This window comes from Anguilla anguilla, chromosome 5, assembly GCF_013347855.1.
Source record: "Anguilla anguilla isolate fAngAng1 chromosome 5, fAngAng1.pri, whole genome shotgun sequence".
NCBI classification, from domain to species: Eukaryota; Metazoa; Chordata; class Actinopteri; order Anguilliformes; family Anguillidae; genus Anguilla; species Anguilla anguilla.
This window is the reverse complement of record NC_049205.1, coordinates 19,781,944-19,807,903: the sequence shown is the minus strand read 5'-3', so window position 1 is coordinate 19,807,903 and position 25,960 is coordinate 19,781,944. Positions and strand designations below refer to the sequence as shown.

At 41.3% G+C, this 25,960-nt stretch overlaps 1 protein-coding gene across 1 annotated transcript; it reads right to left on the bottom strand.

Moving 5' to 3' along the window:
• Positions 1 to 2,130: 2,130 nt before the first annotated feature.
• Positions 2,131 to 20,732, bottom strand: gan (gigaxonin). The gene is made up of 11 exons (XM_035419583.1): positions 20,009 to 20,732; positions 15,901 to 16,015; positions 14,771 to 15,121; positions 13,653 to 13,873; positions 10,266 to 10,387; positions 9,007 to 9,119; positions 8,166 to 8,315; positions 7,263 to 7,399; positions 5,652 to 5,786; positions 4,849 to 4,958; positions 2,131 to 3,919 (listed from the first exon to the last, which is right to left on the bottom strand). Exons 1-11 carry the CDS (start codon positions 20,188 to 20,190, stop codon positions 3,738 to 3,740), a joined length of 1,818 nt encoding a protein of 605 aa, XP_035275474.1. The 5' UTR covers positions 20,191 to 20,732; the 3' UTR covers positions 2,131 to 3,737.
• Positions 20,733 to 25,960: the final 5,228 nt, after the last annotated feature.

Below are 25,960 nucleotides of genomic sequence, written 5' to 3'. Positions count from 1 at the left end.
CTACTGTCTGACTGTGTGATAGGGAAATGTGGCCTGTGCACACAAAAGGGAGAGAGAGAGGGCGCACCGTTTACAGTCCTCATACTGTGTACTATCTTTCCGTATCTGTTGACAAAAGGATCGGCGGTGCTTGCGCACTGGAGGGCGAGAAGGCCAGATCGCCGGTATGGAACCCTGCTGCCTTTCAGTCAGTCCCATAACAGTGAGACACATTCCTGGCGGTGTGGGGAGAGTGAGACTGTGTGTAGTTAAATACAGAACAGAGGCAGCTCTGGTAGTACAGAAATGGAGGAGAACTCTTCTGTGGCTGAAGTGTTACTGAAGAGAACAAAGACTGGGGTGCCCTGAGCACAGATGCGCATGCATGTCTGTATCTCCTAATAACAAACACCAAAAGCCAACCAAATCACCGGCTGGACACAAACACCCCCTCAATGGCTCAGACACTTATAGTGACAGACACACACACACAAAATAACACACTAATATGCATGTCAAATTACAACATTCAAACTAGGATTAACACAACAACATCTAACTACTAAAATTATACAATAATATAAATATTTTGGATTGGGTGAAATTCAATTGGATAAATATTGCCTAATATGGTTTTCTAAATATTTACTAAAGTTATCCAGCAAACTCTAAAATCTGGCTTCCTGAAATACCTCACTATACACAAAATCGCCAATAAAAGAAACACTGAATAAGACTCACAGGCAGAATTCTAAAGGTTGATGATTTCAGTAGTTGGTGCAATTTCGGTGGGGGTGTGCGACCCATCAAAATAAGAAGCTCTGTCCCGTGACTGATACATGAGAGGGAATGAACACCAGGGCCATTCTGACCCCTGAGATCAAGTTGTTGGCCTCTATAGAACCGTGACCTCTGACCCAGGGGTGCAACCCTGACCTCTGAACTGGCAGTCACAGGGAGGGAGGAGTCGACCACAACCATTTGGCTGTTCCAGATAAACACACCCTTTCAAAAAGTCAAGTGTTATTTCCCATCTCACTCATTGTTTTGAGAAACTATCTGAAGTTACTGGTATGTTCCAATATGTTTTCATTGTACACAAGTCTGTTTCGAGACAATCCCCCCACCCCCCAAACATGAACATAAATCTATAAATCCCCAGAGCCATTAAACACTATTATTGGTCTTGTGAAAAAAAATATTTCATGTAAAACTCATAATTGGATTTTAAAATGACAGAGTGTGGAACCTGGGAGTAGCCTGCACATTCTTGGATAAAAGGACATGTCGGTTTCAGTTCCTGCTCTTCGAAGTTTGTTGAATGAAGACATGACTTACATTAAGAAGTTTGATAAATTAGGAAGGAAGGACAACACCTCTTCTCCTAACTGCTACAAATCAAAACTAGCATATAATAGATTTGCTGACCTTGTGTTTTTCTTTACAGAACAATTTCACAGAGAGTACTGAGCCTTGGAGTTGGCTGTACCACATGACCCCTGCATTAAATCTTAAAAGCAGAACAATATCTTTATAAATCAGTCTTTCATTTTTCTGTAGTTATTTAGAAACAGAAGTTTTTGAACCGTTTCGGCGTTTGAGACACTGTTTATCACGCGGAGACACATGATAGTTTCACCTCACCCAAAGTGTCATAACAAACGTCACCTTAGGCACAGGAAGAGGGAGTGAAATAACGGCCTCCAGGGGTCTCTAGATCTCACAATGCTGAAAATCCCCAGTTGTGCTATGCTCAGTCACATGAGTGCTGACTGAATTACCTCCCATCATGAGAGCACCATTAACTCTATCTTTATAATCCACAGTAATCCTATTGTCCTAATCCAATGTCTGCCCCACTCTTTAACCTCACATATGCATAGTCAGACGCATGAACACATGCACACACAAACCCTGCTCATTATCAAAACACACATGCACTCATATACACACACACACACACACACACACTGCTTATTCCAATCTCTCTCCGTCTCTCTTTCGCACACACACACACACACAAACACACAAACCCCGTTCCTTCTCTCCACACAGTTCAGGGAGTTGAACTGTTAATAAGACACAGGGAGACACAGTCAAGCCATTTACGGCCCTTCAGTACCATTAATAATTTTCTGGTCACCACACTGGTTGAAGAAATGACCCAAAATGCTTTTAATGCTGAGGTGGTAAAAAAAAACAGCATGCCCTAGCTTGTGTTAGAAGCACAATTCAGTTCACTCCATTGCAACAATCCTGAATGTGACATCTGAGCAGTTACCACAGGACAGAAAATGGAAACAAGTTTACTTTGAAATCCCTTCTTTTTTCAGACAGACAGGCAGCGATATAACAGTTTAATTCACACCCCCTACCCTTTATACGGAGGTACAGCTAAATATATATTTTTAGAGGATAAAACCACACCTAGCTCCCAGAGCTACACCTGTAGCTTTCCTTCCACCTGCTCCCCTACAGTACTGAGCTGAGGGGATGTAGCACAGCGCACACAGACAGAGACTCACACACAAGCACCTGCACAAACAACCCCCGCCCCCCTTGACACACACACACAATCTTTTGAATTGGAATAATGCCTGTGCTGCTGTACTACTTGCTGTCATGTGTGATTACACAGTGATGGGCAAGAGGGGCATGACAAAGCCCAGAGCCCAGGTCCGCCCATTTGAGATAGCACCTCATTAATGGCTAACTGTGCCAGCTGGAGACACTGGCTCTCGGACAGAGAAGAGATTTGATTGGTTCAGATTATTTCATCATTAAGCAACTCACTCTACTGGTTGCACCACGAGTTGGTGCTTTGTGAAATAGTGTTTTCCCCACAGTTGCAGTAATCTAATAGGTGCTTCAAGGTGTAGTATGTGTATACACTAAACTTTGTGTAGTGTGTTTACGTCTTTTAGTTTGTGTATTGGTGTGAACTGTAATCGGGTTGTGGTGTGTTCTTTAATTTGTGTGTGCAGTGTTCACAAACTGTAATATGTTATGGTGCACGTACACAGTGACTGATGCGGGCACTATGCGTTTGGTGTGTAGACACATATGCACTGTGTAGCGTTTGTGTGTGCGAGAGCAAGTGCAAGTGAGAAAGTGCCTGTGTGTACACTGTGTGAGAAGGGCAAGCATTATGTACTGTACAATTCTTCACTCCCTGACACTCAGCAACCCTCAGCGTCACAGCGACCTTTGAACTCTTAAAAGAGCAGCCACAATATTGAGCTTGAATTTGCATAATCTAAAAAACAGTCTTCTGTACTCTTTTAAATCCCTCCCCCACAATAAAGCTACATTTTCTTACTCCCAGCAATTACACTCCTTCACAGGAGTCATAAATACAGAGAGCACACAGGGAGTATGGATACAGAAATTATATAAAAACTAAATTAGCGTAATTTCTAAGAAAGGCATCAGAGACCAGCTGCTAAAACAGAATAAAGTCTGTGTCTGTGTAATGACCCCAAGCCACCAGCAGGGGAAGCAGCAGGATAGACAGTGTCCAGACACACCCTCAAAAAGGCCAGATGATTGTACTATTATCAAATGAAATCCATTCGAACTAGGTGGGTCCAGCTTTTAGGCCCAGCTGCGTTCACTTCCTCATGTCCCAATGTTCTTTTTCGCACGGTGATGTGCAAGACCATCTATAAACCAGGGCGAGTTGCATGTGCGGGGGAGGGGTGGGTGAGGGTTTGCAGGCTGGGTGGGACAGGGTGCAGTTGGCCAGGCGGTCGGCCCCTTTACGTGGATTGGACACGGATTCGAAAGAGGCCCTGCTGCAGCTGCAGCCGGAACAGCCGGCAGTTGGCGATGCGCAGGGCTGCGCAGCCAGTCCGGCAGAGGTCAGAGGGCAGCATGGGTCTGGTGCGGTGCCAGGTTCCGGAACTCCGCCGGAACTCCCGCACGTAATCGTAGCTGGTACCTGCAAGGGGAGCCAGAGTTAACACTGATTCCTGCAGGGGGAACCAGATTTAAAGCTGTTAGCTGCAGGGGAGCTATAGTCACAGCTAGTAAAACTTTTCTTTACAGGGGATATTAATAGTGGCTGGTAGATCTCTGCCTAAAAGTTGACAGCTGACATGATGGCACAAAAAATGGTGATGTATTGACATAATTACATGATGAGATGATTGTACACAAGTTTCATTTTCAAATTTAAGCAGAACCCAAAAAAATATTCTTTGTGGAAGTAAAAGCCTTTCTAAAAAATGACTGAGCAAAAAAGGGGCTAGTGGGGTCTGAAAAGTCAAACATTACATTACATTACATTATAGGCATTTAGCTGACGCTCTTATCCAGAGCGACTTACAACAGTGTAACCAAACTCAGGATCAAGTCCACTTAAGTCCATTGAATAAAATGTAGATAAAAAGCCTTTACTATAGTAGCATACAGTAAGGATGACACCATATTCACGAAAAAGATAATACAAGTTTCTAGAAAAATCCAGAAAACAGTGCGACAGTGTTACGAAATCGATGTGTGCTGCAGTTGTGTGTTCCCTTCCCACACCACCCCGGTTACCTCATATGACTGTTCTGAGGCAAAAGCAGCCCTCGCGTCATGCCATTGCGCACAGCGCGAGATCACCACAATGTTTATCGTATGAGCAAGAGGACTGCCACAAGAATGCTACCAGGAAAATGCTGGAAACAGAATGCTAGTAAATACTAGCATGTGCCTGATTTCCCCGTTCACATTATAGCGATGCTACTCACATTGCAGCAATGCAATTCACATTGTAGAGATACTAAATACGGAAGGTAGGCTGGGGTAGCACGCTTGGCGGGGTGGGGTTGAATGGTTATGACTGAAGCAGCCGGCTGAAGAAGAGGAATCTTATTGGCTCACCGGTGTCCAGGTCTCCCACCACATAGATGCTGGCACCAATGGCAACGGCCCCGTACACAAAGGAGGAGCTTGTTGTGACACAGAGACTTTGATCATCCAGAAGCATCCACCTGGTCTCCCACAAAAAGAGACAGGGCAGCCAGGGGCACAGGAGGTAGAGACAGAAATAAAAAGTTAGAGGAAGCGGGGGCATTTGGTCACAGTAAGGATCTTGTCCAAACAGCTACGACTTCAGTCCCCAAGAACAACCAAACAGAAAAGAATAGAGGGACAAAACTTGGAAACATTTTAGCCTGCATGTGATAGAATTTCATGCATGCTACCACAAACATTTACAGGGTTTGTCAGCGTATAACCTGAAAAGTCTAGCAAAAAATACTTACACGCAGTACAATATGATCTACTTCAGTGGTAAGCAACCCTGTTGCTGGAGCTCTACCATCCTGTAGGTTTTCATTTAAACCCTAATCTGGCACACTAATTAGCAGCTCAGTTCAGACGGCTAACCGCTGAATGAGCTGTGCTTTGTTAGGGTTGGAGTGAAAACCAACAGGATGGCAGCTCTCCAGCAGCAGGGCTCCAAAATATGTGCCATGAATTATACTGTGCAATGTGATTTCAAATGTCACTCTATTAAAAACGTTGCTAAGCAACAAACCCTATCCTACATATGTTCAACAGTCTGGTTGTAACACCAGTTTGACTGCGTGCTATGCCTTTAAGTCATTCAGGGCCTGGAATTCAGCATTGCATGATAAATTGGGGAAAACACAGCCCTGCGTAGCCCTATGTCTAAGTCTAACCTTTTCAGTTCGTCGTGGTAGAACTCCGATTTGCAGGTGGTCATCTGGCTGGACTCCGGGTTTTCCGAATCGCGGCTTCTGACGCCTCCGAAAACGTACAGCTCCTGACCCACGCCACATGCCACGGCCCCAAACCTGACGCCACAACAAGAACGCCTTCAGACCACTGGCTGACTGGCTGCTTTTTTGTCTGTGTGGGACTGTCATACTAAAGCTCTGGCAGGCTGTAGTGTCTGCAGGTTTGTCCTTTCAGTGAGCAGCCAATTTTGGGATTGGAAACAAGGTGTGTGGACCCTTCAGCCAACCTGTGACTTACATTAAGAGCTGAAACACTGAAACATACCTAAACACACAAAGCAAAGCAAGCTTTCATGGGATCCCTGGTCTCTATGTACTATGTGTTAAATTTAACTAAATTCAATACCTTCATTGTTCATTTTGGTTAAAAAATTTAAATTCATAGTTGACTCAAAGACTCCATTTACAGAACAAAATAAAATAAAATAGAAAGACAAACATCACAATGAATAATAATACTTATACATAATAACTGATATTGATCTTTTCTGAATTAAGTTATTGAATTTCTTAGATCTACACACCACTGTTTTAACCAAAATAGCTAAGAAAGGTGCAACTAATGTTTATTTAAAATAATATTTATCATACATCAAATGTTCAAGAAAGTTTTTAGTCAGTACTGTAAAACAATATTATCTGTAGATTTATTTTAAAAAAACAACCCATGGTGAGAACACATGTTCCCAGATAAAGAACTCTACTACCACCAAAAAGCCAACATGATTTAATTTTGTGACTAGTCTGCATTCACTAAAGCAGCACTGAAAGGTAGCTTTATTTCTCCAGGCACAAGACCTTGTTATCTGATCAAAATGGTGAATTGTTTCTTGTGTTTGGCAGCAGAGAAAAGCAAAGGACCGTAAACAAGGCAGCAGCTAGCTGGTTATCTGGTTCTGTTGTTATCTTTGTTGAGGTTAGTAAGATAAAAAGCTTTTTAATGGCTTACAAGCTCAATAGAACAAACAAAATTAGACAGCTAGACAACAAGCCAGCAAGCTCTCTCTTTTAGCTAGCAACCTGTTTAGCTAATGATCTAGGTGGCCAGGTGAAAATAAACATATAATTTATATTTTAAGCATACGAGAGCAGTTCTCTTACACAATTTCTAGGCAGAGTGGGAGTTACATTCACACTCGCATCAAACCGGGAAACTAAAATGACTTTAGCAGACTGCATTAAACACAGACACCCTGTCAGCAAAATCAAGGCAAATGTGAGCCTGATTCACGTAAATAGCTGAGAGACAATTGGTGTACACTGAAATGAAAGAAATAAAGAATGATGCATGGGGATAATGGTTTTACTATTAGTGTTTTTCTACTGTTTAAAAAAAATCTTTTTATTGCAAGTATGTGTAATAAAGTATATAATACATCTATTCTATTCTCTTTATGAACTGTCAGATAACTTTTCAAAAGACCATAATTAATCAGAACTAGAACATTAAAATTGTATTGCTGAGAATTGTTTAAAACATGAACATCCATGCCTGTGTTTGAACACACACACACAGACTGAGCGTAATTATACCTCCTTTCCTTCAGGGGGCAGAGTGCTGTCCACTGCTGTGTCTTTGGATCGTAACACTCCACTGAGTCATACAGCTTCCCATAGGAGCCACCACCCATGGCATAGATCTTCTTGTTCATAGTGGCATAGCAGCCAATCTGAGGGAGGGGTTAAGAAAGGAAGATTCAGAGGGGAAAAAAGCCGCAAATGTTCACCCTCCTCAAGTACTGCACTTTGTCTAACTAATCTCTGCATACATAAACCTCCTTATATATGCTTTCAATATTTTCACAATTATTCACAAGAATACTCTGTAACTATAGTAATTCACCTAAAATTCTGTCACTTGTTGACAAATTTGTATGGAAATACAGTATTTCCAATATTAACATCGATTAATAATTTGTGACAATGAAGCAATGTTCTGATATTTTCAGCATCTATACTTCAGCATTCAGCACATAACAAGGATATCAAAACATAACACAGTCTTAAAAAACTGAAATAATTCATTGCTACATGCAATGCAAAATACATTGTTATTTGACCTGAGAAATGTTTTGAATGATATATAGAGATATGCTGCAGAATATGCCAATTTCCACCACTTTGTTCTCAGTGGGATATATTTGAATATAGCGAACAGAATGTACTATGAAGCAAAAATGACAAAAGTTTGGCATGTAATGGAAAATATATTTGGAGTGATTCCATGTTTTCAAATGTATTATATATAGTATATATTTTATATATTTATTTTTTAATTATATGAAATTGTTTTTCAATATAAAATGATATATTTTAGTTGTGTAAAGGAGATGTTCTTGGATGATCAGAAGCTCTGTGCCTAAAGGGGATTGAGGTGTGTGTGTGTGTCTGGGGCGGGGGGGGTGGGGGGGTGGGGGGGGTCAGGTAAGGCCTAACCTTGCGAACCATAGTCATGCTTCCCTGGGTGGTCCAGGTCTTGATGTGGGGGTCATACACCTCGATGGTGAGCAGTTCAGTCTCTCCATCTTCTCCACCCAGCACGTGGATAAATCCGTCCAGCTCTGCGATACCAAAATTCTGCCGTGCCTAAGCCGGGGAAAGCACAGCACTGGCGATCAGAGGAATGTACTGAGCACTGAGACAGATGTACACATGACTGCCCCCCAATAGCACTGATACTGATGTACACGTTACTGTCATCTGCTCATGATCAGAAGAATATGTACACTACAGCCACCTACTGGCGATTGGAGGAATGTACACATTACTGCTCTCTGCTGGTGATCGAAGAATTGTACACATCACTGTCACCTATTGATTTTCCAGAACAACCAACACAACACCAACCTCTGCTGAAAGTCAGACAACTGTAAACAATGCTCAAACTGAGATCAAGAAGACATAAAGAATAAAATGTAATTCTATACAATAATATAAATAAAATGAATATAATTTCATCTAGCCTGTCTGATGGGGATACTACGGACCTACTGCACATAGTAAATAGTTGTTACAATTACATTTAGGCATTTAGCAGACACTTATACCTACAGGGACTCACTCAACTTTTTTTAACATCCACATATACATGCAGCTAGATATTTACTGAAGCAATTCAGGTGCTCAATCCCTCGCACAAGCCGTACAATGGCAATACTTTGTCTGGGAATTAAACCAGCAAACTCTGAGTTTTAAGCCCAGTTTCATAACTTCAAGAGGGATAAAGCAGGAGTCAGGGGGTCGGGGGTCAGACGTCAGGATTGTAAGGAGCTTTTACCTGGCTCATAGGGGGGATGGGGCTCCAGGTGTTGGTGTCAGGGTCATATCTCTCCCCGCTGCTGAGAACAGTCTTGGTTTCATCCATCCCGCCAACCACAAAGAGGTAGCCCTCTGATTGGACAAGAGGCATTGGGGGCAGGGTCAAATGACTGATTGCAACAGAAAAAATCTCACGGCACAAAGTTCACAGCAGTCACAGATAGGAAATCCACAATCCACCACAGGAAATAGCATAACAGAGTGTTTCAACAGCAGAGTTCTTCGTGCCACCACCTAGTGCGCAAATCATACGTTTGTGGGGTTAAGATATCAGCTGATATTTTTTCTTTTTTTGTATTGCACATATAAATCAACAGATAACCAAGACTGACAAAACCTAAATTTTAGACTCTTGATCATTCAGTAATAAAACATACAATTCATGTTAAGGTCACAGGAGGGAACAAATATAGTAGCATTATGAAAATGCTTTTCACAAAAATACCTAAAGATAAGAGAAGGCAATATAATGATCTTTTATTAACTGACATTTTCTTTATGTTTGATGCACAAAAAATGGCCTCTTTTTTAGAACCATGTGATCACTCACCAGTGGAATGATGGTCAGTGTGTTTTTGCAACATCTTTCTGTAATGGTTTTGTGTTCCTGTTTCATTTTCACTATGACTGTGAATGTGACTTGCTTAGAAACATTGAGTAAAACACAGTTTGGGCCCAACGCAGACCAGTTGAATAAACCAAAGCCAGCCAAAGTAAATTCCTTTCTTCACCAACACTGTAACAAGTAAAAACAGTGGATGAAATATGAAACCTGAAAACACAACAATTTGCTCTGGAGTACTTTTGGTGCTGCAGTGGTGCCGACAAAAATCATCACCAGAATCATCATGGCTGGGAAATAACCAGGCAAGAATTTCCCAAACAATTAGTTTGCAATGTAAAATACACGTGTTTGAAATTTGTACCAATGTCAGATATAGTTATGTATACTTCTCACTTCTGTGCCACCTGTACAGTAACCTATGCATCCACTATTTTGATTGTAGTTCAGATATATTTATTTTGGTGGTATTTCTTAAACTATTTTAGTTTATTTTATTTTTTTAAACAAAATACATCACTTCAGCGTATTTGTCAGTGTCATGTTAATGTCATCCACACTCTGAACAGACATAGCAGGCCAAAAGGACTGGGTTGTTCTGTGAGTTTTGAATGTGAGCCTTCTTTGGGGGCTTTGCCAGTTTTTTGGGTACTGACCCGCGACCACCACTCCGTGTCCCGTCCGGCCGATGGTCATGGGCGCCAGCTCGATCCACAGCTGACGGTTGGGGTCGTAGAGCGGGCACATGCAGCGCGTCACTGCCGACGGCTTGCGGGTGCTGCACAGGAAACAGGAAGTGTGCCATGACCGCGTCCACTAATGTAATCTAAGGCTCACCCCAACCCCCAGCCCTCCTCTCTCCCCTTAAAAAATATGATAACCAATAGATGACTGCGCTAAACACTGATTACATAAGCATTACTGACAACCCCCCGCAACCAAAATCTACAGAAAAGAGAGATGCAGGGGTTGGGGGGGGGGGGGGGGGGGATATAATCGCTGGTTACTATAATAATTTTGCTGGTTACCACCATCATTGTTTTTGGGGCAAATCTGCACTTTTCAATGAAAATGAAGTATAGTTCCTTGAGTCAAGGTCCAGCCTTTCCTAGATAAAGATAATCATCGGTTGTGTTTCTTTTCCCTAGCCTGGGTACATAAAGCACCTCCCCTCCCCCAATATTTAAGAGAATGGCTATGTTGAAGTTGGTCTGGTCTCCCAGTCCCTTTCTCGCCCTCTTGTGAGCACTTCAAGTTACTGCAATCAGCGGCAAATGAAAATTAATTTCCATGGCAAATTATTGTGACTTGCTATTCCCGTTTCATGGCTTACATAATGAAATGGTTAGGAAAAAGCCAGAATGTAACCTGCACTGCACATCTGTGGCCAACCAAAGGCCAATGAGCCTGAAAAAAAGCTTTCATTACTTATTCATGGTGATCTGTACTTCTTTATCTTTAAGAACGGTAATGCACTGGAATAAACCAACCTAAATTTAATAAGGTCACATTCTGCATAAGCTGTGAAATGTGATTATGCTGCCACAGATTTGCATAACTCCTCTCTCATGCTCCGCTCTTCTCTCTCAGACTCCCTCTGTCTTGCTCTCCACAATTCCCTCCATCCCTTCATCTCACCATCTCTACAGTGTGAACTCAGTGGCAAAGGTCTGTAAAATTAGAGACAAAATGATTGTTTATCAAGCGCTCCACAGAATGAGCACCAGGACCTGAGACATGAGGCTACAGCTACAGAACCAGAAACACTCAAATCTGGCCCTCAGGCCAAACAGTAAAACTGGTGATGTGCGAATGCATATCTATTTTTACTTTGCAATGTACCTCATTGACAAAACTGATTTGACTAGAAATTTGCCTACCTCTATCTCTAGTGGTGGTTGGCTTAGCATGTTAAATGCCGTTTATAAACAGTAAGTCACTTTGACTAAAAGCCTTTGCCAAGCCTCTGTATGTGTACTGTATGCGTGTGTGAGTGTATATAAACGCACACACACAGCTAGATGCAAATGTATTGGGACAGTGACACAATTTATGCTGTTTTGGCTCTGTACTCCAGCACATTTGATTTGAAATGAAACAATGAATATGAGGTTAAAGTTCAGACAGTAAAATTAAATTTGCAGGTATTTACATGTATATATGAGGAACCATGTAGGAACTGCAGCAGCCCTTGTTATTTAGAGTCCACCATTTCAAGGGACTAAAAGTAACTGAAGAACTGGCTGTTCAGCTGTTTTGTCATCCGTTGTACAGTACTGTGCAAAAGTCTTAGGCACCCTAGATTTTTAAATATAATATATAGTATACATTTGGTCTTAGATGTTTATTTTTTGTTTTCTGAATTAATGTGTCAGTAGAAAAGAGCAAATTTGAGATTTTCAAAAAATGAAATTTTACAGATACATTTTTGTATATTGTTAAATAAAGTAATATTTTAAGTAATAGACTACTTTTCAGATAAAAACTTGATCAAGGGTCTCTGGGATTACCTGGAGAGCCAGAAGCAAGCGAAACAGCCAAAATCTGCAGAAGAACTGTGGCAAGTTCTCCAAAATGCTTGGAACAACCTACCAGCCGATTTTCTTATAAAACTGCAGGACAGTGTACCTAAGAGAATTGATGTAGTTTTAAAGGCGAAGGGTGGTTTTTAGTTTTAGTTTTTAACTATTTACTGCTCTTAATATTATTTTTACCTTTCACTTCATTATTTTTGAAAGCATCTTAGCTGTACAGCATTTTTTTACAGGTGCCTTACAGACTTGGTGTGGAATATTTGGAGTCTGTTGCTGTTGTGTCTCAACATGAGGAACAAAAAAATGTCAACGCCAGTCAAGCGGGCCATCATGCAGAGGAAAAATCTAAATATTGTAATGGCCAGTAAAGAATTTTCCCGTTTTTGGCTTTTGAAAAACTCCTTGTCTTGCTGTAGGATGCGCTACAAGTGCTTCCCAATGACTTTGGAGCCATTTGCTTGAACTCGAGCAGATAAGATGCTTCTGTACACTTCAGAATTCATTCAGCTGCTGCTATAAGCAGTTACATCATCAATGAAGACAAGTGAGTCGGTACCTGTGGCAGCCCAAACCATAACACCCACATCACCATATTGCAGTTTCTTTTGGCCTCCACACTTTGCTCATGCCTTCATTCAGATAAAAGTGAATCTTGTTCTCATCTTCCCACAAGACCTTTTTCCAGAATTCTGCAGACTCTTTTAGGTACTTCTTAGCAGACTGTAACCTGGCCATCCTAATTTTATGGCTAACTAGTGGTTTGCATCTTGCAGTGTAGCCTCTGTTGTTCTGTTCCTGAAGTCTTCTGCAGACAGTCACCTCCTGAAGAGTGTTTCTGATCTATCGGACAGGTGTTTGGAGGTTATTCTACATTATGGTGAGAATTCTTAGGTTATCAGCTGTAGAGGTCTTCCTTGGCCTACCAAGCCCTTGGCGATTACTGAGCTCACCAGAGCTCTCTTTCTTTTAAATTATGTATCAAACAGTTGATTTTGGTGAGCCTAATGTTTGGCCTCTGACAGTTTTTCTTATTTCTTATAATAACTTTCACTGGCACAACTCAGGTCCTCATGTGGACAAATGCCAATAACAGACTCCAAAGACAATCAAAAGCCTAGATTAGATACTGAAAGCTCTCTTATACCTGCATTAAGGACACAACTGAACACAGCTGACAAATCAGAAACCATTTTTCCCAAACATTATGGTGCCCTGAAATGGGGTGACTATGTATATAAAGTGTAATTTCTACATGGTGTATGGTGAAACCAAAACGTATAAAAATACCTCTTACTAAAAGCTGAGAACTGTACAGAGCTTGTTTGATTACAAATCTAAAATGTCCCAACCATTGCGGAGCTCACTACATACTGTGTATATTTATATATATATGTATATATATATATACACAAACACACACAAATAAATATAATTGAATAATGTACTGTATATTCTTTTGCAGATTAATTCATGCCATGTACCCCTGTCCCATTCCAAAAAGATACTCACGTCCTGTCCTCGCCCCCTACAGTAATGATGCACTCAGAGTAGCCACGGGGTTTGAAGGAGGCCAGCAGGGCCTCTCCCTGCTGGGACGCTCCACCAAGAGGGGCGTGGCAATACTCCCGAATCACCTCCCTCATCAGCGGGTCTCCTAGCATCTGCTCTCTCAGGTACCCCGTGTCCAGTCCTTGTACCCACACTGATGACATCACTTCCTTCATGTGGACCTGAGAGAGAGAATGGTTAAATTACCTTTATTTTTTTTAATTTTATTTTTAAACCTATACTTATTTATTCATATTACAATACATGCAATATAATTTTTTTATGTTCTTCACATCTTAATGGTAATTATCTTTTACTATGTCAATATGTGCATTTCTTAATATGTCTGTTGTGATTATTGTTAGTCATACCTGTTGTACATGTGGGTTCCATATTCCTGTACGTTCTATGTTGCTATGGCAATATTACTATAGTTGTCTTTCCAAAACAGCAAATTTAAATAGCATAAATTGAATTAATTGAGATAGAGAGACAGAGAGAGGGAGCGAGAAAGAGAGAGAGCTAAAGGCATTTCCTAGCATGAACCGTGTAATGAAAATGAAGAAAGGCAAAGTTAGCTTGAGGGATAACAGAGCATGTAACACATGGAGAAGGGACTACAGTGAAGACAGTGCCATGGTGGGAATTGAACCCCCATCCGGGGGATTCATATATATATATATATATATATATGGCTTGAGAGTCAGCTGCCCTATGGACTGTGCCAAACTTATTGCCAATATCAGGCAATGTAGTCTGACCAGATACACAATGTTATGTTCCTTCCATCCTCCCTTTTTCTGAACTGCAGCTCGTTCCAGTTGGTAAAAGGAGTTTCTGCAGTTACAGATCATCCATTACCAGAAAGTCAATCCCTTTGGCCGAGCCCCCTTAGTGAATTGTCAGAAGACAGAAGCGAATTGGAATGTTTCGGTTCCAACAGAAGGGAAACGCAGAACTGTTAACATTAAGACCATGAAGCAAAGCACCTGGGTGGGTCCGTATCTATAATCTGTATCAGTGTTCAGTGTCGTGGGGGTTCAAAGAAGGGGCTGATGGGATGCAGGAGGTTCACTCACCCGCCTCTCCACGGGGTCGTGCTGGAGCCAGCGCACCACGGCCTCCAGCACGTGCTTCTCGTTGCCCACGTTGAGCTTCTCCATGGCCAGCAGCTCGCGCAGCCGGTCCGGGGGGAGCTCGCGGAACTCCTCCGTGGTGACCACGTCGCGGAAGTGTGTCTGCAGGAAGTCGGTGGCGGCGTGGTGGACGTGGTGCAAGCAGTAGTGCAGGGAGAAGAGGCGGATCCCGATGCAGTTCTCCGCTGTGATGCAGGTCTCCAGGAACTGGCAGCACAGCAACTTCAGGTCGGTCAGGAGGAGCAGGTCTGCGGCCTGCACCACGTCCTGGATGGTGTCCTCGCTCAGCGTGATCTGTGCAGAGAGGTACATGCATGATCACGCACACACACACACACACACACACACACGCGCACAAGCAAGCACACACATATGCATGTGCACATATTCATACACAAACATATGCACCAACGCATGTGCAAGCACACAAAGATACACAAACACAGACACACACATATGGTGAAGCCTTCTTCAGCCCTGATCTCAAAGAGAACCCATTCAGCCTTGTGTCCACATCTAAATGAGGGGTTCCCAAACATTTTCATTTTAAGGGCCTTCAAAAGGACCATCCTGTGGCTGAGGACCTGAATGAAAATAATATTTTATACCTTTATCCAACACCCACTGCAGACTGCAGTGCAGTGGCTATTTAACATACAAGTCCATGGAAGCATATCTATATGATGATGTCATACATTACACTTTGGATTTATCCAAGACATAGCTATTCATTACAATATAAATATTTAATTACTATAATGGTAACATTATTGCCAAGCATATGTAAACAAGTTTAAACTGAATGTCTAAAGTGTTTATGGTAATACAAACAAAATATTTTTTCTAATGTGGTGAGAACCCCCACCACTTCTTGGACTGTTGGGGGTCCCTAGACCACAATTTGGGAACCCCTGCCCTGAATTACGTACTTCCAGAGAAGAAGAGACACTCAAGAAATGGGGGTTGGAAATCTCTGAACTAATAAAAATACAATTTTCTCATTTAAAATGGCTCATGCTATCATGACATTAAGACTAAAAGCATCCCACACACACATAAGCACACGAACACACCTCTCCACTGAAGATGTAATTCAGGATCTGTTTCATTATGGGCATAGAGATTCCCTGCAGCTCAATGGTATAGACAGAACCATCCTCTTTTGGTGGGTTGTAGTTCAGCTTTGTCCTATGAACAAAAAAACAGGCAGACACACAAATGAACTACTTGGCATCACTACTCACTGGCTGTTCATATGTCTGCAGGGCACAGGCAGCTAGTGTCTATGTTTCCCTTTGTTAGGGGTTTAGCCCTACCCCTATTGTTTTCATATGGTTTTTCATTTCATTTTTCATTTTTTCCCCTCTGTATATTTGCTCAATTTCCTGTGGGATGGTAAACCTAGAGACTTGAAACTTGAAACATGTCACAAATGTGTGAAATAAAGACAATGTGAACTATCACCTCAATCGGCCGCATGGGTGCGCTATAATTGAAGTACAAAAATATACCCTTTAAAAGGTCATAACTCCCACACCCGTTGTCCGAATCATACAATATTTTGCGTGACTATTCCCTCGAAGCACCTGCACATGCATGCTGAAGGTTATGAAAGTCTGCCATATTCAATTTTTTGCTGCTTTGCATAATATGTGAAACTATTTTTTCACTAAGGCTTGTTTGTTTCTTGACCAATTTACACCAAACATGATACACAGCATTAGTGCACCTAACCATAGTAACTAACCAATTTTCAATTTTGTTAATCTGAGATGAGGCGTGGCCAATCACGTAAAGGGCCATAAAGCACTTAACGTTAATCCAATTTTCATAAAACTTGACAAAGGCTTGATGAAATTTCAGGTGTTCAGGTGGTCGTTGAAGTTGGTAGCCCCTTCACGACAAATATTGCCTACACAAGGTGGCGCCACAATCAACAGTTACACGGTAGCCCCTTTCAAGTAAGACCAAAACTCCAGAACCCTAAGTCCAATTCACAACAAATTTGGTCAGCAAATTCCTTAGAACAAAATGAACATGGATACAAAATTGCATGAAAGTCTACCAAAATTATCTTTTAGCTAATTTGCATAATATGTAAAACAGTTTTTTTGCTTTTATTCTTCGATTAGCGCCAAACTTGGCACATAGCATTAATGTAAATAACCATACTTAGAAACAATGGTATAAACCAGCTATATTGGACAAAAACAATGGGAGCCCTGAGGAAATTAATTTCAGATTGGGTGTGGCCTATGACATTAATGATCATAACTCATTGACCACTCATCCAATTCTCACAAAACTTGCACTGATTTACCACATGGCTATTGTTCTCAATAAGCCCCACTGTGACTGATTAATATTTCCCTAACCAGTAACTAATTTCCCATAGACATTCATTGTTTTTTCAGTGTTAAACAGGTATATTTCTCGTTACTATATATTTGCACAGCTACGTCATATTGCTTTAATTTCTTATATGTTTGCCGTTTTTAAGGTCTTCACGGGCTGAAACCCCCCAATTGCTGCTTGCAGCTATACTTTTGCGTGTTTTTGCAGGAGGTGAACACCAGGGGGAGTGACATGAAGAACACAGGAGGTTGAATCCTCTTGGCCTCCTGAATGCCCTGCCTACAAAGGGACCATATGTCTGTCAATGGTGTTTCTCCCAGGCTTCTCTTGCATTGTTCTAAACTATAACAGGACTAAGGGTATGTACCCAGGGACAGGCCCTACAGTCTTGAAAGAATTTTGGATTTAAGTACATAGGTTACGTTCCAAATTGGATAGTAATCAGATTTTTAATGCATAGTTGTGCAATACAAATACTGAGCTGAAGGGTGGTACAGGTGCTCAGAGTCAAAAATGTGGCCTGTAAACTCATGTCTTGTTATTTTATTGACTAAAACTTTGGCACATTTCTCTGAATACAGCCTCACAGCCAATTCTTTGTGTTTTCTGTTTGCAACAGCCATATATCAGAGGGCCTTTCTGCAGCACCACTAAATTATCACTACCCGCAGTAACTATCATGCTGAACCATGCACACTGTGCCATGCCCAAGGTTTTTCCTGCATTGAAATGTCTTAGGCACCCGCCTAAGTGTTTTTTTTAACCAACAGAAAACCCTTAAAACAATCAGAAATGGTCCCTGAGTTTACTGGCACAACTTGGACATAAATGACACTGCATTTCAAGTTTGAAAAGTTTTGACTCCTTTCAAGTTTACGTGCAACCATAGACCCACTAAATTAACTTCAGCAGAATCCACTCAGGTGTCCGCTACAGACGTGATTTCCAACTGAAACCGCCTACCTTAGTAATGTTTGCCGGTATTTGTGTCTTTGTGGGCAAGTGTCGGTTTATTTATGAGGCATCTGCTGACTTTTAACATAGATCATCATGGATGTAATTTACCATAATTCCGTGAAAGTACCCGAAATATGCGATAATGGTTTTTACTAATATGCGATCTCTTTACAATGGAATGAATGGGAAATGGTTGAGGATTTGGCAATTCTATGCAGATACCAGATTAATGCGATATCTGCAATGCGACTAAGTGGATTCTACTGTAGTATATAGCTAGAACCTACACTGTTTTTGGCTTATATGTGCAGACTGAACCAAGAAATACATTTCTGAAAAATCCTTTTACAAGGTACAAGTAACATAGTGACAAAAGTATGGTGGAGCATCCTTTGAGTGAATGTATGAAAATAATTTAAATACTTCAAGGTGGCATTTGTGCGGATTTATTAAGTTGAAAGGTTCATATTGTACCCTATGTTTTGACTGATAAAAATGAAATGAATTTCAAGGCATATTGCAATTCCAAATACCATGTGTTTCCATGTGTGGTGACGCACCCATGAATGTGGTATTGAATTCTGTTACACTATTCCAGTACCAATCTTATCCTGACCGTACCAATGCCAGGTGTGGCTGGCAGTTTTTTGGGTCCACCTTTAAATGATGTTGACATTTAACCCTGAAGAACACTGAGGTCAGATGTATAATAAACCTTGGTGTCTGTAACCTGAAGAAATGAGATTTGGTCTCTGCAAAGCATAAGACATATAGGCCTAAAAAGTATAAAGCTACATGCTAGAATAGTGTGGCTACTTGAAAAGAACCAACAGCTCATTGCAATTACTGAATTACAGTTATGGCTGGAGGGAAAACATGTACACATGCAAGATTGGGAAGATGAGGAACAAGTTTGGGTAGACCTGATCCAAAGAGACTGAAAGCAGAGTGATTATGTCAGTCAGTCGAGGCAATTTAGCCATAACATAAAATCTGCTCAGTGTGGGTGATAACAACACGTAGGAACGGGCTTTATAATAGCCACATTTTACTCCTTTGGAAAAGTATTTGTATGATCAGAAGCAGTATCCACCTTTAACCGCGTTGGTCGCGTGTGTGCGTGCCAGTTGCGTGCCTGCATGCCAAAGACTGGTCCCTCCCTGCTTGTCCCAACTCTGGGACAGCACTGCACCCACGCCTCAGAGCTCAAAGAACTGCCAGCCTCAGATGCCCCCAAGACATGATTGAGTTCGCGCGACCAAACAGACGCTGTTTTCTGAGATTGCTGCACGTTTCAGCAGCACTCGCTCCCCCTACGCGTCAGAGGTGTGGGTGACGCGGGTTCAGAAATCGGGTGAAACTGCTGGAGACTAACAAGGTGATAAACCTGAAAGGACCCCCAGCCGAACCTCACCTAAAAATACCCCCAGGTGGCCGGACGGGCAGAAGCTTGCAAGAATTGTGCACACCACCTTGTTTTAGGCAATTGTGTGGCGTGTGCATCTTGAGCGTCACCAAGATGAGGTTACAGTGTTTTGCCAGACATGCATAATTTATATTAATACTGCTCAAGTCGCGGCATGTTCACAATGAGTGTTAGCGGCACACAGACGTAACTACCTCCTATTTCGCAGGTTACTCCTGAACAGTAGGAAAAGCAGATTACTATGGCAAAAATCAAAACTTCTTGTTCGAAGCTAATACTTCACTGAAAGATTTCTGACAAGAGTGTAAAATATGCAGCGGGGGAACGGGACGAAGAAGTTCTAAACGATCTCTCACGCAGTCACTGACAAAAATAAACGATTTCAGTCTGTGAGACAAAACAGCCCGCCGAGTATGCATTGCGTCGGTACAGCGCGTACTTACCTTATGTACGGGCTAGCTGCTGCCAGTATGTTTTTCTGAACGGGGATCTCTTCGCCGTCGATTACCAGAACGGCATCTTGAAAGCATTGTTCTTGCCAGAACGAGCGAAGGGCCCGGAGTAGTTTCCGTGAATGTTGCGGGTCCGCTACCACCGAACCAGCTGCTGGTCCAGAATCTGACATTGTTCAATTGAGAACCGACTAGAGCTAGCTAAATCTCCAATAATAAAAAACCCGATGTCATCGACCAAAGGGACCTGTAGTGTACAGTTGATTCACTCGATGTAACTAGCAAGCTTGTTATCTGTCAACTGGAAAAATATCATATACAGGCAAATTGGTAGCAAACTGTCTTCAAAGGAAGCTAGCTAAGTTAGGCTATTGTTTACCACACTCTGCCAAGCCAGAAAGCAAGCTACATCTGTGTGTTTTTTTCCATTTACATTCGTTGCCTAGCTAGCTAAATCAAACGATCTATCATCCAATCTAGCAACTTGTTCACACGATTCAGCAAAAGTTAACTATTTCTCGTTATCAGTTGCAGCGTCACAAAGAAAGAAGAGGCACTGTGTTAATTTAGCTTCCTCGAACATGACTGTCAACCCGAAAGATCAGTAATACCACAAGGCGTGGACAGAAAACATGGCATATGTACAGCGACTCCTTCCAATATACCGGCCCCGCCCGGCTCACTGTATAAACGTCACATTTCAGCGACTTCAAACAACACATGCAGGAGCCGGATGTAAACAAATCCTGAGTTTCCGTTAGGGTTCTGACGCTATACTCACGTGTCGACCAAGGTGCCAGGGTTTCTTTTTTATTGCAAGAAAAGTATGTACGGATCAGTTCAAGAGAACATAATGATCCCAGACATTACAGACAATGCCAGGGGGTTGATATTAAAAATAATTACATAAATTAAAAGGAAGAAAAATAATCACAGAAATATCTTAAAAAGAGAACGTACATTTATTGTTTGTACAGCTTTTGAATTTGAGGAACATTCAGTGGACTTAAAATACAGTTGATTCCTTAATACAAACAGAAAAAAGAGGTCTCGTTTGAAAATTTACATTTATGTAGGCTATTTGGTACTTTCCTAAGGGGTCAGGCTTTCTCTCCAAGCGCATGTCAGCGGAAGCGACGTTTTATTGGCTTCTCAGCACGAGAGGATCAGTTGCGAGAAGCTCTCCATTGAAATCCATTTATTTCGGGTTGTCTTCGAATTAAAAATAAAGGTACTTCTGAAACGTTTTATCTTATCATGTGATCCTTGTCCTCTTCTGGAGAAATTGAACATTCTATCGTTTGATAGAATAACAAATAATTTAGGGTAGTATTCACGTTAGCCACCTTCCTTCTATACGACTGCAAACTGCACGATATGAACGGGGTGATTTTTATAGACTGATACGGTAGCCATGCGATAGTCTGATTGCAACCTACTCAGCCTACTGGTTAATAGGTACCTACTGCACGATTTGAATGGAGGTGATCCCTTAAAAGACTGGGCTCTATTAAAACGAATTATATTTGCCGTATCGGGTGGACTCATGCCTTTTAAAATAAAAGTGAACGGCGAACGTCCCCCCCGCCCCGGTTGCTGTACTGGACGTGCTGTTTATCCGTATACTTAGTTGGAGAGGGCTTTGCGAATACATGGCCATAGAATCAATATTCATAAATTGAATTCTGCAGTCAAGAGCCATGTGGTCATGCTCCACTAATTTCACGAGCAATGACAGGCATATTTATTGACCAGGAGATGTCACTAGAGAGGCCGGTTGCGAAGACAATACCTGACTACACGTATTGTGCTTATGGATTTAGAGGGTTAAAGCTATACTTTACAATCCAAATGCACAATATTTAAGGTCATAGAACATCTGTGATTGGCTGCAAGCTGAAAACTCAGCCTAAGTCATTCATCCAGTATGTTCTTACTCAGACAGTATGTTTTGCAAATATGGTAAACTTTATTTGGCCTAAAATGTATTGCTATACAACGCTGTATATAGCTGGACAGAATACATGTCAATTTCACATAGCAAATGCGGAAACATTGCATATTATAATTCATGTTTCATTGTGTGAAAAATAATTACCTATAGGGACTAAAACACTGAGGTCAAGGTCAGGAAAGCTACCTTTTGCTGTAGTAGTAGGCTACCCATCACTGAACAGCACAGTGTACACAATTATATGCTTACGTGTGGGATCATATAGTGGAATTTTGATGCTAATTGTATTGCTTTCAAGAAGCAAATAAAAATCCTACTATTTCCTTAATTTTGAACTGTTCTGTATTTGTATGGTCTGAATAGAATCATAGCTTCACAGAATCACTTCTTCAGCATACATTTGTCTGGGACTTTATGAACCGGTAAGTTCTAGTTGGTTTGTATCTACAGCCACCAGGCTCTTCCAGATAATTATGCAAATATGGTGGCATCTGTGGTAATTACTGATGCCGAAGATTCAGCTTAGTCATTGATGGGAGCCCAGATTTGAAGGCAAAGATTAAAATAATTGTATTACTGTTCAGATAGTAATTACATGAAGCTGTACTGTACTCACTGAAATACAGTCAGACTCCAGTAAAACATACTGTGCATTGGTCATGGGAAGCACTCAACCTAACACGCTAGCTCAACCACTCTGCTCTGCTGCAGCAGGGCGACTTGCACTCCCTGCCATCCGGGTGAATGGTTCTCACTCATCCAAGCCATTGAGCTTCTCCACCTTAGGTGCCCAGTGGAGGAACAAACTTCCCATTCCTCTATGAACCACTTGGTCATTGCCCATCTCCCGCCGTGGTCTGAAGAGGCATCTTTTCAAACTGTACCTTGACTAACTAACTAGTTTGCATGGCACTCCCAATCTAGTATCACTCTTATCACTTGAATGTTTCTAATTTGACCCTGTAGCACTTTCATGTTACACTTGTATCTCCATCCAGAACTTACATCGGACTTGTATTGTTATCTTGATGTAGTAGTTCGTCATCATACCTCCTAGTTTGACTTACCATAACTTTCTGACCTAGCCTATGCGTACTGTGTGAAGTACACATAATGTGTTCATGGCTATGAATAACTGTTGCATAATGAGTATTGTACCATATCGGACACGTGCTTTGTAATTCTTTCAATGACCTTTAGTATGCACTTACTGTACGTTGCTTTGGATAAAAGTGTCTGCCAAATAAATGTAATGTAAAAGCATAGCTGGGATAAATGGCCTGTTCTTGACATTATGTGTTCTTGTGTACTTATGAATATAATATAGTAAAATCAATTCCCAAGAAACAAAAAATAAAGTTAAGGTTGAGGTTAAGGAAAAGGTTTACTTCATTGTCTCCCAAGGGAGAAAATTGTTTTGGATCAGAGAGATCCTTCTGCATAAAAAAAACAAGACATCTCACATTTCACATTCACAATTCATACATTACAATATAAATATTAAATATAAAAATACACACATCACCATCTCATATTATATACATCCATCTGTTAGTCCATCTACCAATCTGTCTTCTGTCTATTTATCCATTTGTCTATCCACCTCCAGTTATTTATTAATGAGTGTTATTGAGAGAGGGATAAATTAGTGTTTGTAACGGTTGTACTTGCATAAATGCACCCTATAACTCTTTCCAGATTTCATTAACTGGCAATACAATGCATGAGAAGGATCTGATGTCATCCTGTTGGTCTGTCTGATTAAAGATTGCTAAAAGATGTGTTAGAGAGTGTAGGGTATTGGCATCCCTATAATTTTCCCACAATTCCACAATTATGTACATTATCAAATCCTTCAGTATTTAGTCCACCATTCAGAAATCAGCAGGAATATTTTTCTATGCTTCTTGTGAACACCTCCAAAGTTCAGTCTTGAAGTTGGTTGCATTTTCTGCTTTTTTCGATGCAAGTAATCCCAATCACATGCAATGTAGTTGAGGTCTGGACACCACTGGGTTAGCCAGTCCATTGTCCTGAGAACACCGGCAGCTTGATCTTCTAAGCCGTGTGCTTGGGGTCATTATCTTGCTGTAGAATGAATGTCTCCCAATTAAACATTGTCCAGACGGTATTGCATTACGTGTTAAATGGTATTTATCAGAATTCAGGATGCCTTCAGTCAAAACCAAATCATCAGCGGCAGGTGTGGTTATACTATGCCAAACTTGCACTGACCCTCCAGCATGCTTGACTGATGGTTGTAGACGTGGTTACAAGAGCGTTTCATTTCTTTGGCAGCATACATTCTGCCTTCTCTTACTTCTAATTTAGAGTCATTGGTTCATAAAACCTTAATCCACATCTCAGGTGTCAAGTCTAGTGTCAAGTCAAGTGTACTTGTGCAAATTTTCTTCTCAGTTTATTTCATTTTCAGGGCACCATAATGTTTGGGACATATTGATGTTATGTAAATGAAAGCGGTCATATTTAGTACATTGTCACATATCCTTTGCATGCAATGACTGCTTGAAGTCTATGACTCATAGAGCGCCAGGTGCTGAGTATCTTCTCTGGTGATGCTCTGCCAGGCCTGTTCTGTCCTCAGCTCCTGCTTGTTTTTGGGGCTAGTTGCCTTAAGTTTTTTTTCTATCATCTGAAACATATGTTCAATTTGGTTCAGATCGGGAGAATGACTTAGCCAGTCAAGAATGTTATAGTTTTTGGCTCTGAAAAACTCCTTTGGGGCTTTAGGAGTATGCTTGGTATCATTGTCTTGCTGTAGGATGAAGCACCACGCAATGAGTTTGGAGGCATTTGCTTGAACTTCAGCAGATACGATGCTTCTATACATTTTACAATTCATTCTGCTGCAGCTAACAGCAGTTACATCATCAGTGAAGGCAAGTGAGCCTACTCAGCCATACCTGTGGCAGCCAAACATGCCCAAACCATAACACCCCCATCACCATGTTTCATGGACTGTGGACAGTTCTCCGGCCTCAACACTCTGCTCTTGCCATCTCTCTGATATAAGTTTAATCTTGGTCTCACCTGTCCACAAAACCTTATTCCAGAACTCTGCAGACTCTTTCAGGTACTTCTTATCAAACTGCAACCTGTCCTGTTTTTGAAGCTAACTTGTGGTTTGCATCTTGCAGTGTCGCCTCTGTAGTTCTGTTCGTGAAGTCTTCTGAAGACAGTAGTCACTGACACATCCATGCCTGCCTCTTGAAGAGGATTTCTGATCTGGGACCTTTTCAACATTAAAGTGAGAATTCTTCATCAACTGCAGAGCTCTTCCTTGGCTTACTAGGCCCTTTGTGATTACTGAGCTCACCAGTACTCTTTCTACTAACCGATGTTTCAAGCAGTTGATTTTGATAAGCCTAAGGTTTGGCTTGTGTCTCTGACTGTTTTTTCTTATTTCTCAGCCTCGTAATGGCTTCGCTGACTTTCATTGGCTCTCATGTTGAAAAACGCCAAACACAGACTCCAAAGGCGATCAAAAGGCTAGAATCAAGACTAGATACTCAAGCCTATACCTGCACAAAGAAAGCAATTGAACACCCCTGGCTAATCAGAAACATTGTGAAGCCATTTGTCCCAAACATTATGGTGCACTGAAATGGAGGAACTATGTATAAAATGTGCTATCATTTCTACATGGTGAAACCAAAATTTATAAAAAATACCAATTAATAAAGTCTAAGAATCTGAACTTCAACCACATTACAAATGTAACTCTGTGCAGTACAGAGCCAAATAATGGAAACATAAATGTCTTTGTCCCAAACATTATGGAGCTCACTGTATGTTTCCTGCATTATTTTGTGACACTGAAAAAAAAAAAAATCAAATCAAATCAAATCCTGCTTAGGGGCCCTCAAAGGCTAGGGCCAGCACTGAATGACATTGTGAGACTTTCCCTTAAATAGAACATAATGTAGTTATAAGAGACCTTTATTATAGATTTGACAGTACAGTAGTTA